The 16,412-nt window shown below is 31.2% G+C and overlaps 1 protein-coding gene across 12 annotated transcripts in view; it reads right to left on the reverse strand.

The window, feature by feature from the left end:
• The window catches only part of LOC145256191 (1-phosphatidylinositol 4,5-bisphosphate phosphodiesterase beta-4-like), a 521,907-nt gene that overhangs the window by 143,354 nt on the left and 362,141 nt on the right, over window positions 1–16,412 (reverse strand). For all 12 annotated transcript variants that reach the window (XM_080114792.1, XM_080114794.1, XM_080114783.1 and 9 more), the window contains 5 exons: window positions 7,475–7,583; window positions 6,661–6,871; window positions 4,734–4,827; window positions 2,131–2,210; window positions 123–207 (listed from right to left, as the gene is read on the reverse strand). In XM_080114792.1, the coding sequence (XP_079970918.1) occupies window positions 123–207; window positions 2,131–2,210; window positions 4,734–4,827; window positions 6,661–6,871; window positions 7,475–7,583 (579 nt within the window). The remainder of the gene's footprint in view (window positions 1–122; window positions 208–2,130; window positions 2,211–4,733; window positions 4,828–6,660; window positions 6,872–7,474; window positions 7,584–16,412) is intronic.

Here is a 16,412-nt window from a genome sequence, read left to right on the forward strand (position 1 = left end):
ATACAAACATACCAAAACTGTTTCTTTAATCACAAGTTAACAACATAAAATGGTTAACCAAAGAATACATTTACAAATAAAAGATATCATGAAATTATGAAAACAAAAGTAATGTTCCTTACTTCAGAGCTATCAAGTTTCCTTTTAAGTAATAAATCTCCTAAAATATCTTCACAGTATCTCGCCATTTTATATTGTTGAGGTTTGCTGAAATAACAACAAAATAGAAAAATATTGAATGATTAAAAAGAAAAATCAGTAATATTTTTTTAAAAGCAGAGGCATGTAAAATGGAAACAAAAAATAAACAAAATCAGTTTAAAGATAAAAATATACGAAATTATAACAATAACAAAATGAAAAATATAAAGTAAAAGTTTACTAAAAATAAGTTTAATTGAAATTTAAAATTAATGAAATGAAAATCACATAAAAAGTTAGTAAGATTGACACAGTAAAATGCTCAGATTTTGAATGGTTGTCTTTTTATTTTTTGTTTGTTTCATATGCAGCATTTCATGTTTTGCAGTTGCAGAATAAAATTATGCATATGGAGTGCAATGTGCAGTATTGTGCAAAATAGTAAGAAGAACAACACAATGAAAATTTAAATCTGCATAAGACATTATGAATCTGAACAGTATAAGGAGATGTGTACAGAAATGGAGACCTCAAGGGTTTGACCGTATTCAAAGAATGGGCATGTATTATAGTGACAAGGTATTAATATCATAGTATCATTATTCTTTAAACTAATTAAATTTAAAAAATATATTTTTAATCATCTGCATCATAATTCAGGCCATAAACGGTTAAATGGGTGAACATTTTAGAAGGTATTTACATGCAATCGTTTTATAAATTAAAACAACGTTTTCTTAATATAATTAGTTTTTTTTTAATAACTTGATGGTAAACGATATGGTATTAATTCAATTTAGTTTTGAAATTCTATTTTTTTTTAATATAAAAAAGTAAGTTGATATATGTTATGCACAGCATAAAAAATAACACTGGGTTATTTCCCCTGCACAATGAGAGTTATTTACCCTTGGAGAAAAAGTTAAAGCTTTTAGACATTTGGAAATTTAAAAGGATTTTAAAAATATTTAAACTGTCAAATAGAAGTCAGTTAAAGCGTGGCATTCGTTAAAAAGACGGTCTTGGTTAAAGTCGCATTTAAATTTTTAGTAAGTTTTCATTTTATTAAGAGGTGAAAGTTTTGAAAGCTATTTACATCAAATCATTTCATGAATAATGATTAAAACGACATCATTTTAATGTAATTGTTACGTTGTTTTTAACAATATGGTTCAATTAACAAATTTAATGATAAAACGATATTGTAATAATTCAATTCAGTTTTAAAATCTATTTTTAACAATATGAGAAAGTAACTTACAAAAAAACTCATGATTAAAAAAATAAAACAAAAATAAAAGTAAAAAAAAACTCCAGGCAACGTTGGGTATGTGCAACTAGTTTTTTCATTGTATTTTTGTTTTGTTTTTTTGTTTTTTTTTTTTGTTTCTGTTATTTTTTTTCTCGTTGGCGGCGACCATTAGTCTTCACTGGAGTTTACCCTCCCCAAGGTTCTAGTCCTCTTTTCATTCAGCCAACGTAGGTCTGGGTAGTGCTTTCTCTCCTCGGTTATTCCATCTTTCTTGACTCTCCTCACTTATTTGGTGTGGTGCCCGTTTATGATCACACACACACAAAAATTCTTCTCCTTCTTCTTTTTTTTTTTTTTTTTTTTATTATTATTATTATTATTATTATTATTATTATTATTATAATAATAATAATAATAATAATAATAATAATAATAATCTCATTATTATTATGAGTTAAAAATAAAACCAAGACATTTGCCAGCCTATATTTTTTTATTAAATCAAGAAATCTGCAAAAAAAATCTAAAAATAAAACTACAATGTCTGATGAGAACCTTCAATGATTGAGACATTCAAAAATAAATGAAATAAAAATTAAACAAATAAAATCCATGAGTCAAAAATGAAATCAACAGATTTAATAATGTCACACCATATTTTTTTTTAATGAATTACTGAACAAAAAAACTGGAGAAGTTTGAGAAATGTAAAGAAAATATTTGCAATGTCAACTTACCTACAATGATTTTCAAATGAGAGAATAACTGGATAATCAGATGTTATGAATGCAGTTTCTTTGATTGCATAAATGACATCCTGGAAAAAATGATGAAGAAATTTTCAACATTAGAATGAATGTTTGGTAGAATCAAACCAAAAAGTATCTACTTTCTTCTATGATGTAGAGTTATCTGGTCAAATTTTACAATTTACACTCATAACAGTATTGTATCTGATACATTCATATTTGATTCTCTCTAACCATTTTGTCTTTTTTCCCTTTCCATCACATTTTCTATGAAATAAAATCGCCTTTGGTTTAAGATTATTTGTGAAAAAAAAATCTATATATATTCCGGTTAGGAAGATTGTTATAATGGCAACAATAATCTTAAATAATGAATCAAATAATGTAAAAGAGATAAATCTATACAGCTTAAAATATTATCTCCCTTAAATTATTTGATTTTTGGGTACTTGTACAGTTTAGTCAAGACATTAAAAAATGAAAATATCGGAAAAAGGGTATATTTCACATATTCGTTATGAAACGAACTTCTCCGAAAAAAAATTTCACTTAATTTCATCAAGTAGTTTTTTTTTTTTTACAGCGAAAAAAAATTGTTATGATATCGAGCAAAAGGTTCGATTTTTAGGAAGAAAATCTAGTTATTAAAGATGGGGAGGGAGTATCGGCACTTTACATTGAGTTATCTCCCTGTGGCGTGTTGTTCAACTTCAGCAAATTTCACAATGGCTGACTTCAACGCGCTCTCATAAGAACGTGTTTTTCCGCTGTAAAAAAAAAAACTACTCAATCAAATCAAATTAAATTTTTTTCGGAGATCTTCATTCCATAACAGATACGTACAATATAACCTTTTTTCGATATTTTAATTTTTAATGTCTTGACTAAATTGTACAAGTGCCGATTTTTGTATTGAGCATTTTTCAGCATCTCTTCTTCATGTCTATATTAGTAGCATTTTCTTACCATGTTTCTGTGGGGTTTTATTCATATCATGGATAAGTACATCATACAGATTTTTCTTTACTTTTGTTTTTTATAGGGAGGATTTTGGATAAGCACAATATAAATGTGTGTGTGTGTGTGTGTGTGTGTGTGTGTGTGTGTGTGTGTGTGTGTGTGTGTGTGTGTGTGTGTGTGTGTGTGTGTGTGTGTGTGTGTGTGTGTGTGTGTGTGTGTGTGTGTGTGTGTGTGTGTGTGTGTGTGTGTGTGTGTGTGTGTGTGTGTGTGTGTGTGTGTGTGTGTGTGTGTGTGTGTGTGTGTGTGTGTGTGTGTGTGTGTGTGTGTGTGTGTGTGTGTGTGTGTGTGTGTGTGTGTGTGTGTGTGTGTGTGTGTGTGTGTGTGTGTGAAAAAAATCACTCTAACCAAGGCATGTAGCCACTTGATGTAAGATGCTAACAAGAACAAAAAATTATTGCAAAGATGGGAGATGCCTATTGGCCTTAGTCTTGAAAAGGCTAACGCTATAGGTAGGAGGAAAGATGTAAGTCAGCAATTTGTATTATAATGACATCAAAATACTGAATTAGTGAAAATCACTTGACTAATGAGTCTAAAGAGTTGGAACCAAAGAATCAGGAAATAGATCACTCAAACAATTCTGAGAACACAATTCACAATAGTATTTATAGAAAAGACTGAGATTTGCAATATAACATCTGTGTGAAGGGAGGGTGCAGAGAAGAAAAAGAGACACAAATACGTTTCTGCATGTTATCAAGAACTCTCAAATCAGATAGAAAATCCACCAGTCCAAATATGACAAGTGTATTGAAAATGGAAATGGCACTAATCCTAAGCGGGTGTAACCGGCTTCCTCCAAATGGAAGTATGAAATTCACAAGCAGTCCCCAATCGCATCTATATCCCCATTAGGGAAAATGATGACGTTAGGTTTTTGCAATTCTTGTAGGGAATAGTCGATGTCCATCATGCATGCAACACTTGGAATCCATAAATTAGTCACCAATCTGGTACTGACTAGGTTCAATGTTGCTTAACTTCTGAGATCTAATGAGAACTGGTATGTTAACATGAGTATTACAAAGTTCTGATTGAATTGAACTGATCATCTACACAAGAAAGATTCATAACCATATTTAAAAATGAAATTATTTTCCATCAAAAATAAATTGTTTAATTTGTATAGTTGTGTTCTTTTGTTTTAATACGTGGTTTTACAGTTTTTATATTTAGAAATTTTGATTGACATCTACAGATTCAATGTTCAAATTCACTTGGAGAAAACAGTTGTTAGTTACAGTTACCTATTGTAATATTTTAAATTGTCACTTTCTCAGCTGTAAGTAAAAAAAAAAAAATGGTGATAGCTATGTTAGATTGGTACTCATTAAAAAGGCAGGTATCGATAAAATTTTATATTGAAATTCGAAAAAAAAATTTTTTTTAAGATTTCAGATTTTTTATTTAATGTTTAAAATTATGCAAATCTGTGAAAATTTATATATTCTTGCATTTCTTGAAGATTATTTGTATATACTTTTTATCAATGTCTCCATTGTTAACTATATGGCATGGTTGCCAGTTATAAAGGGAAATAGGTAAAAAATAAGTCCCAAAGCTTGACTTACTTTAAAGAGAATATCTGTACACATAGCTTTGCCATGTGTGATAATAGGTTCTTGATCTTCATTACGTCCATCCCAGCAGTCCAGTTCAACACACCTGCAAACACAAATAAATGGATGAAACACAGCGTTATTAAATAGAAGATACTGGTCACATCTTTGAAAACATTATTTCATAAAGTTATTTAAAGAATACTGTTATAGAATTTTTTTTAATTAAATAAAATCGTTTATTTAATTTTTTTTTCAGAGACTTTTAACAATATGTGTCTATTCAAAATTGCACCAATTGCACTAGACAAGTTGGATTTGGAATTTAGTTATATTCATCAACAAAATAAGAAATATATTTTGATATATCCACGAGGGGATCATCGCTTACAGTTGATGCCAGTGGAATAAAGAGGGGAAAAAATAGGAGTCTTTTTTGAAATATGTACATAGTAATCTTTCGTAACAAATACTGATCTATAATGATAAGAAAGATTTTACACCTATAAACAAAAATAAGTTTAAGGCTCACGAAATTCATACTAGAATTATCCACAAGAATTCATGTCATGATGGATAAAGTACTAAAATTCAGTTCTAAGTGAAACTCTTCTTCTTTACATTGATTTGGTTTGGTTGTTTTATGGCATATCAACCCTTTTCGGATTATTTAATGGCAAACCCAGTTATTTTGGAAATGGTATTCATATTGCATCCAGTTATTTTGGAAATGGTATTCATATTGCATCTAGTTATTTTGTGGAAGGGTTTTATTCTTCAAGCTCTTTTTATCTTCAATCGCTAGTTTGTAATGTTTGTTTGGGTTGTTATATTGGATTTTATCATTTTTGTTCCCTGCCCTGCAGAACATAAATGAGTTTTGTAATGGGAGATGGAAAAAGATTACATTATTAATGTTTAGTACGTTTTAAGTTAGGAAACAAGTCAGGAAGTTGGGGAGATAGAAAGAGAAAGGGGAAATGGGAAGAAAGAAATTGGGAAAAGGTGGGTTGTTTTTGGTTTTTGGTTTTGCAGAACATAATTAAGTTTTGCAAAAGGAAGTAGAAAAACAAAAAGCATCAATGTTAGGTACATTTCGTCTTAGGAAGCCAATATCTTCACACAGCCTGATCTGGTAGCACCAGAACTTCTGTAGGTTGAAGGTTCAATCCTCAGGGTAGGTGATACTAAGAACGCAACTGCTGATTACATGGCAAAGGGTTTCATTTGAAATTCTGTGCAGATTCTCAAATTCAACAGAAAGATTTGACAAGATTCACCTGAAGAAGGTCTGAGGTTACATCAGCTGAAAAGTTGTGAAAATAACACTCAAAACTGAACAATACAAATGCATCACAGTAGTTGCAATTCATGTAGAAATCATGGACAAATAAATGTTTCAATAGAAAACGTATTAGTTTGCATAGCAACTGTTTCAGTTCAGAACGGTAATGCATCAATCGGTGTTATCAGTCAGCAAAGATCTGATTGATTGCATTTGTATACTCCCCCCCCCCGTCAATGTAAATTTCTCCCAAACAAATCTGATATGCAGCAAAATCCCACCACTTCATTTTAGATGCCAGAATACTTTTTACTCAACTAAGTTCTTTCCTCAGACTGCTTTCCTTTGAAGTTTCCTCCCTGCCACCTGTTTTTGCTTGAATGTACTAATGTGCAGAAATTTAAATGTAATGTGAACAAACATCAGGCTGTATGACACCCCACTTAGGATGGACCCTACAAATCTGCCCCCCTAATCACAAACATGCACGGGTATGGTACACTGATGATATGTTATAAATTGCCATACAAATGGGTACCATTTCAATGTGGCATACCCTAGATAAGACAAAGGATGTAGAGTGTAACAATGTTCTACATAACAAAAAAAAAATCGGTGTGTGTGAAAAGAGATTTAAAGGAGGCACCGACTTACCGGCAACCTGCTAAAAGGACTTGTCTATACATTTCCACTGAAGATTTGCCTCCAAACTGTCGTCCTGTCAGGTATGTGTTATGAGATGAATTGATGTAATAGTGGGAGAGGGGCTGCTCCATTTCTTGGTAGATGTCTAACCGGTCAAGAAATACAGGAGCATTGTCATCCGACATCAGGTAACGACAGAAGCCATCTACACTTAAGCAATCTGAAAAACGAAAAAGATGAAAAATTAAATTAGTTTATATATAATCAGATTTCAAATCAAATCAAATCTATTGCCAAAAAATAACAAAGTGTAATAAGTTAAAAATAAATAAAATATCTGGCCTTTGGGCTAAGATCTAAGTGTAGTATCTGTTCTGACACTACACTTAAGTTAATTTTTCCTTAGTCAATGTAGGAGAAGAAACCCTTCTATACTAAGAGAATTTGTATTTTTGCCTACTGCTATGTACCCCTTTGGGGAGTTGGTTTTCCCCCTACATTAAAAACGACCTTGTGTCACATTTTGCTCTCATGCTGTAACAAATAAATACAAAAAAGAAGACAAGATTTTTATATCTATATAGCGTCTTTTTTATTTATTTTTTTTTTGCATGAGAGTTACCACTTATCAAGGCTGGCAGACCACGTGGGCATAAAGGTTAATAAATGTCAGTTAATCAGTGAAACGACACCGTAATGAGTGGCAGTGGTGAAAGTTGGGTAAAAATTTATTATTTAAGAGGCTTAACATAGAACTTGTTTACATTGGACTTGAAAATGACCATGTGATGTAGCACAGCTGCTAAATGTCTGTTGTTTTTACCTTGTTTCTTGAGTTCTTCACTTTCTTCATAATTAAGAACAATTTGCAGCACTCGGTTGCGATCATAAAAAGGAAAAAGTATCTCATTAAGTCTTGGGTCCCTTTGTCTCTGAAAAGAGGAAGAAGAAAAAAGCTTTAATAATTATAAAAGTGCATAAAAGTAGTTGTAAAATATTACAAAAAAAAAACAGAAAGCAATAAAAATAGAAAATAATTCATAAAAATATAAAATAAATAATCAAATTCAAGATGTTAGTACTTTACTGCTGACTGGCAATGTGGTTAAGTTGGACAATGATCCTCTCGAAATGCTGGATGTTTTTCATTATCTTATGGATATGTTAAGTTCTGAATATATTTGCGAGTTTAATCCAAGAATTTCTGAACAGTATTTCAAAACAAGATTAGCGGCAAAAAATTATTTTTTTCTTTTTCTCATTGACTGATCTACCTCTTTCAGGAATAATGAACTCACCTAGCAACAATAAATACAGTTACATCTAACACGTTGTAGGCAGCAATTCGTTTGGCCACTGATTGCTAATATATGCCAGTCAGCAATCAATCCAGCAGAAATTGGGTCATTTCAGTGGCCTTTTATTTGAGGATTTTTTCCTGAGTAGTCTTAGGAGGTCCATCCTCCCAGACCTTTATTATGTGGAATAAGTTTATTGCTTACTGCCTGAGGTGCCATGACCAGGAAATGCAAACAGGACTAATCAAGCAATTTTTAATAAGCCAGAGTGCTCCTCTGTTAGGAGCTTAGACTTGATTTTCCCAACCTTCAAATCTTATGGTGGGGAAAAAAGCAAATATAATGATTTGTGGCAGTTATGGCCCTAGAATCATGACATATACTTCTGTAACATAATTTTGTTGATACACTTTTTACTCATACACTTTTTGTGTGGCTTAATTATTACACGTCTGCAAGATTACAACAATATTAAAATACTAAAAAAAACAACAAAAGGTAGAAGTTATTTATTTTGTTTCATAAAATTTGTGCATTGGTGCAGAATAAACTTACGTTAAAGTTTCATAGCTGAAATCTCAGCGTTGCAAAGAGATAAAATTTCTTTCTTTTTTTTATTATTTTATTATAATATTTGTTTACATTTTTTATGTGATCCAAATAGATCACTGAGTGTTCTACTATCTGTAGAAGTTTTTATTCTCATTTTTATTTATTGTAGATGTTTTTTTTAAATTTATTTTTGCTTTTCTACTGTATTGGTTCCCAAAGAGCTGATGTGCCAAACATCCTGAAATCCACCAGAGGTATTTCCAATACAGTCATTCAAATCCACAGCAAGAAGCTCATTCTCACCAACATTTAAAACAGCTAATTTTTTTCAAACAAAAATGATCCATGATGATCAGTTATCTTGAAAATAATATCTTTCGCTCACTCTGCTTTGTTAAGTTTAAATTCATCATTTCTTATTATTTTCCTTCAAAAAAAAATCCTTTAAAAGACATTTTTCTGATCTGAATAGAGTATATAAATTATTAAACATTTTTTTAAATAAAGTTTTTCAAAACAAGATTAGAGCCAAAAAATCATCGGTTATTTTTTTTATTGACCTTAACATTAAAAGACATTCTATAAAATTAACATTAAAAGACATTCTAAAAAAATAGAAGGCACTGTGTTTCATTCAAGGTGAGTAGAAAATCGACTTTTGGTTAACTTTTGACATAACTCTTGCTTCCTCTATTTTGTTCTTTACTTTAAATATTCCATCGACAATATTTCTAATAATATTTTGAATAATTGCTTTTTTTTTTATCTTTCCAACACTAATCGTTGGCTAATTTTTAACCTTGAAATGGCATTTTTTAGCGCCTTTCACTAAATGGCTTCATGCCTTATCTGGATCGATTTTTATTAATAAAAAAATTGCATGTTGGCATGTGCAGAATAAACTTACTTTAAAATTCCATGACTGAAATCGAAAAATTACAATAAACAAGTGTCAAGTGTTACTTATAAAACTTTTCATTTGAAGCAAAAAGGAAAGGGGGAAAAAACGGTTGGAGAGAGATAGGAAGATATCTCAATTCTTCAGTCTTCAACTAGTTGCATCCTCCTGACAATGACACAATGTTCCACAGTTGCACTTCTGACCTTGAAGTTGCTTTACACCAAACCAGGATGTACTGTACAAAGCAAAACACGTACAACAGCATTAGTATTAATATTATTATAAATCGTAGTTGTTGCAGAATTGCCAATGGTTGTGTGTTTGAGGTGCAGCAACTTGTTGGTTGGATAGCATGTGTTTGTGTGCATACATGAAAAACTGTTTGCCACACTGGGGATAATAACTGGCACATGTGCAGTGGTGCAGCTCTTTGCATATCATCAGAAAAAATAGAAATCATTTTATAGTACTTTTATCTAGAATCTAAACCTAGGTTTAGTTGAAAAACTTTTTAAGAGACATTAAGAAATAGCTTAATATAAAAATACATTTTCATTTGTTTGGTTATTTTTTTTTAACAACATATCAATTTCTTTAATCATTTAATGCCAGAAAGACTATTTGTGGATAGGTAAGTGTAGTGACATTATTTATAAGGCTATTTTATCATATAGGTATTTTATTAAATGAATCAAGCAAATCATTTGGCAAAAATCTCACCAGTTGAAATATCCACTCCACATTTGGTTTTACTTGTTTTACAGTTTAGAAAGTTTTATTCTTGGATAGATGTTTCTAAACGAATTTTCCTGTCTAGAAAAAAACATTATAGCAATACCAACACAGATACCACATATAAATTCAATATGGTCACACTACCTGCTGCATGTTTTCCGGATGTTATTAATCACTTTTATTCAATATTGTAAATTTCTATAATATTTCCAAAGAGAGTAACTCTCCCAAACAAGTCATATTTACAGGTTGTAGCAGGATAGATAGTCATTATTTTCTACTCTTACTTTCCAATCAACGAGTCTGAGAACTTTGATATATTTGCTACATTTTTCACAATTGTGCCATTAGTATTAACGTTCTTATTCAATATATATATAAAATTCATTCATTATAATTACACTACATAAATACAAATCCCTCCCTTCATAATCCAGTATTAAGTTCCAGTAAATTTGATTTGCTGTTCCCATATATTTATTGGATTAAAGGAATATCAGATTAAGGGAATTTCAAACAATTAAAAAGGCCTCTTCCTTGTTTCAAACATTACAAAAAAGTAAACATCCTATTTTGGTCAACAAAATTATATGGTACACATTACATATTTTCTTCATATGTGTACTGTACTGTGGTACACATTACATATTTTCTTCATATGTGTACTGTACTCTGGTACACATTACATATTTTCTTCATATGTGTACTGTACTCTGGTACACATTACATATTTTCTTCATATGTGTACTGTACTCTGGTATACATTACATATTTTCTTCATATGTGTACTGTACTCTGGTACACATTACATATTTTCTTCATATGTGTACTGTACTCTGGTACACATTACATATTTTCTTCATATGTGTACTGTACTCTGGTACACATTACATATTTTCTTCATAGGTGTACTGTACTCTGGTATACATTACATATTTTCTTCATATGTGTACTGTACTCTGGTACACATTACATATTTTCTTCATATGTGTACTGTACTCTGGTACACATTACATATTTTCTTCATATGTGTACTGTACTCTGGTACACATTACATATTTTCTTCATATGTGTACTGTACTCTGGTACACATTACATATTTTCTTCATATGTGTACTGTACTCTGGTATACATTACATATTTTCTTCATATGTGTACTGTACTCTGATACACATTACATATTTTCTTCATATGTGTACTGTACTCTGGTACACATTACATATTTTCTTCATATGTGTACTGTACTCTGGTACACATTACATATTTTCTTCATATGTGTACTGTACTCTGGTACACATTACATATTTTCTTCATATGTGTACTGTACTCTGGTACACATTACATATTTTCTTCATATGTGTACTGTACTCTGGTATACATTACATATTTTCTTCATATGTGTACTGTACTCTGATACACATTACATATTTTCTTCATATGTGTACTGTACTCTGGTACACATTACATATTTTCTTCATATGTGTACTGTACTCTGGTACACATTACATATTTTCTTCATATGTGTACTGTACTCTGGTACACATTACATATTTTCTTCATATGTGTACTGTACTCTGGTATACATTACATATTTTCTTCATATGTGTACTGTACTCTGGTACACATTACATATTTTCTTCATATTTGTACTGTACTCTGGTACACATTACATATTTTCTTCATATGTGTACTGTACTCTGGTACACATTACATATTTTCTTCATATGTGTACTGTACTCTGGTACACATTACATATTTTCTTCATATGTGCTTGCCAGTTAAAAAATCAGTACTCATGTAAAATATGGACTGTTCTAAAATAATATTGTTTAGAAATCCATTTATAACATGGGGAGTGTAAGGAGTTTTATACCTATTCTGTACTTTTACCTAATATTTTAGTAAACAAACAATACCATATAAAGTTACATTTAACTTGAACATCATATCTAAAAAATAGCACAGTCTGTACTTTGCCTAAATACAAAACTTACTTCCAAACAGCAGTGCCTACCAGTGCCCACTCCTGCCATGAAGTGACAGTAACCACCTTAAAAGAGCAATGACTCTCATGGATGACACAGCCCACCACTGGAAAACAGTACCCAACAATTGAAAACAGGCAATTTGCCCGTCACTGCCTACCCTATCAAGAAGTGACAGTAACCACCTGAAAAGAGAACTGATCACCAGTACCCGTCATAACCATGAGTGAATAACAATGCCCGACAATTGAAGATAGGCGATTTCATTCTAGAGCAGTTCAATGGGGGCTGACATTGGTTATGACAAACAGTGATCGATAGTAAATGCAAGTAATCGCCTCAAAATGCCAATGAATACTAGTACTTGCCATTAAGACAGAGAATTTCATCCAATGGAGGTTGATACTGGTCATAGCTCTCATTGACATACAGTGAATGTCAAGAACCGACAGTGACAGTTGTAAAACCAGTGTCCATCAGTAAATGCAAGTAACTGCTTCAAAACAGGACTAATCGCCAGTGATCATCAGTGTCACCACATACATCCAGCAGATGCCAATGCTCAACAATTAAAGACAGATGATTTCAGCTTAAGCAGTCCAATCGAGACCAGCTGCAAAGGCAGTAAGTGTTCATCAGTAAACGCTAGTATCCACAAGTAACTATCCCAAACCAACACTAATCGCTAGTAACCACCAGTGCTGACAATGATAGCCAGTGTCTTCCACTAGCTGCTACTACCAGATAATGATGACAATGGAAGCCAGATGATTTCATTTGGGCCATGAATGCCAGTGTTTACTATTTTCCAGAACTGACAGCCCCCCCCCCCGCCCACTAACAACCATAGTTTAATTTGATTTTAGAAAGCCAAAACTGTTCTGGCTTAGTGTCATACTTCTACTGGGTAATGCCAGTATATGGGTCCTGTTAGTATATATATATATATATGGAGAAATTTTGGAGTGACATTTTCTTGAATAGTCCAATTTCTTTAATGAAGATTAAGATGTTGCTTGACTTACTACTTTCAGACAAGTCCTTCGGTTTATTGAATTATATTATTTCCTTTGACTTTGTTAGAGTTCATGATAGCCCATTAGTATATGTTTAATTGTATATGCATCTTAGCATGGGATACACATCATGGATTTTTTTTGTGTGTGTGGCTCACTTCAGTAATCATGTCTAGAAATGTATTTTTATGGGTAAAGAGAGGAATGATAATAAAGAAATAGAAGAATAATTACATATGCAAATTTACCTTTTTATGGGCAAAGAAGAGGTGACTTAATCTTAGTAACTAATAATAAAAATAAAAATAAAGGAAAGAATTTATTTTGCTATTAATAGACACAAAAAATATTTCCTTGTGCTTTTTTTATTTTGGTGACTTTTTTATTTTGGTGACTAAAATAGGAATCAATCTTAAGAAACATAGATGTTTTATTTACAAATTCAATTCTAGAAACATTGGAATTCACAGTCTGTTTTTGTTTTCTGAGGCAGAGACATATTGCCATTGTTCACATACAGCATTTGTTATTCCCACATGGTCACCCATTTAGTAATGACCAAACTCAATGTCACATAACTTTAGTTTAAATTACTGTAATATAAAGTATTTCGATTATTGTCATGTGTATTACTTTCCTTGATTCAAACTCTTCATTAGAATTCATGCTATGATTACCTCCCTTGTAAATGTCATCTTTTTGGGTGTTGGATGGTTTCTTGGTATTTTGACGTTAACCCCTATTAAAAGCCAGTTTGTATATTAAAGCCTTAATAATGTCACATTCTAGTCCTGTTTTTTGTTTTGATTTTTACTGTATCATCTCAATTCTTTCTCAACAAGAAAAATTTTTGATCACTGACATAAATCTTTATTTTCTCTCTACAATCTAATGTTAATGATGATTTGATAAAATTGAATATTCTTATACATCTCATACATCAGTAAATTTTTCATGTTGCTTCAAGGACTACACTCATGAGTTTGGGGGTAGAATTCAGTCTTTTTAATGATGAAAGTGTTTCAGGTTTTTACAGAATTCTGGGATTTTAGACATCAGTATATGAAACATATAATCGAAGGTAATTAATTGAAAGGCAAAAACAAGTTGAAGAAAGCAGAGGACTAGAAAATGTAAGAGATCCTCAGAAAGTCATCTAATAAAATAACAATTCATTAACTAGCACAAAAATGAAAAAAATAAAATGATGAAGTAGCAAAAACAAAAACTATCATAAGTTTAAGAAAAGCCGAAAGTTAAATGTGTGCAATGTGAACCAAGGTTGCATCTTTTCTAAAAATGTAATTCAATAAACAGTTATTTTTTAATATTTTATTCTGAATTTTTTAACAGTATTTTATAGTTTCAACATCTTTAGCTTTTGTACTAAAATAAAGGTTTTCCAATTGAAATTGGCTGAAAGACATGTCCCCAAACTCTTAATATCACCCCAATATATTTTTAGGGGTTTTTGGAAAATTGTCATTTTAACCACAACTTCTTCTTCTTCTTCTTCTTCTTCTTCTTCTTCTTCTTCTTCTTCTTCTTCTTCATGATGATGATGATGATGATGATGATGATGATGATGATGATGATGATGATGATTTCTAACCAAGAGATTTTATTTGTTTGCTCAGCTAGCCAACATGTCTAACAATGATGCTAGCTCTATTGTGTTCTCTCATTGTGCTTGTACTGACTAAAATTTGAGGTGCAGATTTTCTAACTTGTTTTGTACGGGAGCTCAACTGTTGCTACACTGTTAGCTGATGGTGTCAAGCCTTTCAGTCCTCTGATGTTGAGATATAAAATGCATTTGATATGTCATCATCGCACACATAATCTTCAGGCTGGCCTATTATAATCATGCTTTCCAGCGTAAACAATAAAAATTCATCTGAGAAACCAAAAAAAAGAGCAGGGGAGGGAACACTTTAAATTATGTAACTTTGAAGCTCAAATATCACCATGACCTACTGTAGCTTTCTATTTTATGTCAAATTTCTCTGGAGGTGCATGTTCCCAAAACTCCTAATAAAGTTTCACATAAACACTACTTTAATATTAGTAGAAAATATTTTCAGGGTTTGAAGAAAAAATGTCTCTTTCATCAATTTGTAGAATGTCTAATAACTAATGACTTTATCCGCTAGGCTATGCATCTAGTGGTTGAGGAACTTAAAGCAATGTGACTGATATATAAAATATCTAAACAGCAAGGACAGTGGAATAAGTACATTTCGGAGGGATTAAGTAAATGGTCCAGTTTGAAATGTGCTGAAGCTTATTCATCTCTCAAAAAGCACATAAAGAAGGTCAGTGAGTACAATAACAAAATAGTGTGAACAGAAGAAGCAAGATGAAAGCATTATATATGTCAGACTATTATTCTATTTATCTAAAACAAGTAGAAATATAGTGAAGAGGGAGAATACAAAGCTGAAAGGAAAACAAAACAAAATGGAGATATATATATATATATATATATATATATATATATATATATATACACTCTTATAAATTTGTTATTTGTGTGTGTGTGTGTGTAGTGATATTCATATCAAAAACCCTTTTTTCTTTTTATTTAAAAAGAAAATACAACTTTGTTATACATGGGTCATGGAATTGCATTCATCTGTAAAAGATCGAGCTCATTTACATATTCTTTTAAACATTCATTTTAATTAAATCCCTATGAGGTTTTTAGATTTTCTGAGATGATCATCTTTACTTAACTATTACGTGTAATTATATTCATGCAGATATTCTACATGATTTATACTTGCGATTGATTTATACTTACAATATTTGTGTAAAAAGGTTATAGCAAACACAAATCTCTTTCTATATATATTTATGTGTGCATATATATAATTTTGTTTAAAAGATTTTGCCTACCAAATTCTTTTGTCAGTTTTTGATCTACAGACATGAAACTTAATATATAGGGTCTTTGCACCAATGCAGAACTTTATGTTTGGGTTTTAACTGAGGAAAATTGCCGCAAAAGTGTGAAAATCAAAAAAATGGAATTTGCCAGGTGAAGGTTGAACAACGGCATTATGAATATGCATGTGTAATATAATATTGGTTCTTGTTTTAATTTTTATCCTTGCAGCAAACATGTCTTCATAGCTCAGGCATTAACGTCAAAGGAAAAAGTAAATCGTAAGCTAAACGTTTTGGTTTTGATTCTGGATGGTGGCGCACAAGTTATTTTTTTTTAACTTTTTAAATCATTTTTTGGCTCCAATATAATATGATAATAAATATG

Source organism: Euprymna scolopes, chromosome 32 (assembly GCF_053919585.1).
Source record: "Euprymna scolopes isolate OS-2025 chromosome 32, ASM5391958v1, whole genome shotgun sequence".
NCBI classification, from domain to species: Eukaryota; Metazoa; Mollusca; class Cephalopoda; order Sepiida; family Sepiolidae; genus Euprymna; species Euprymna scolopes.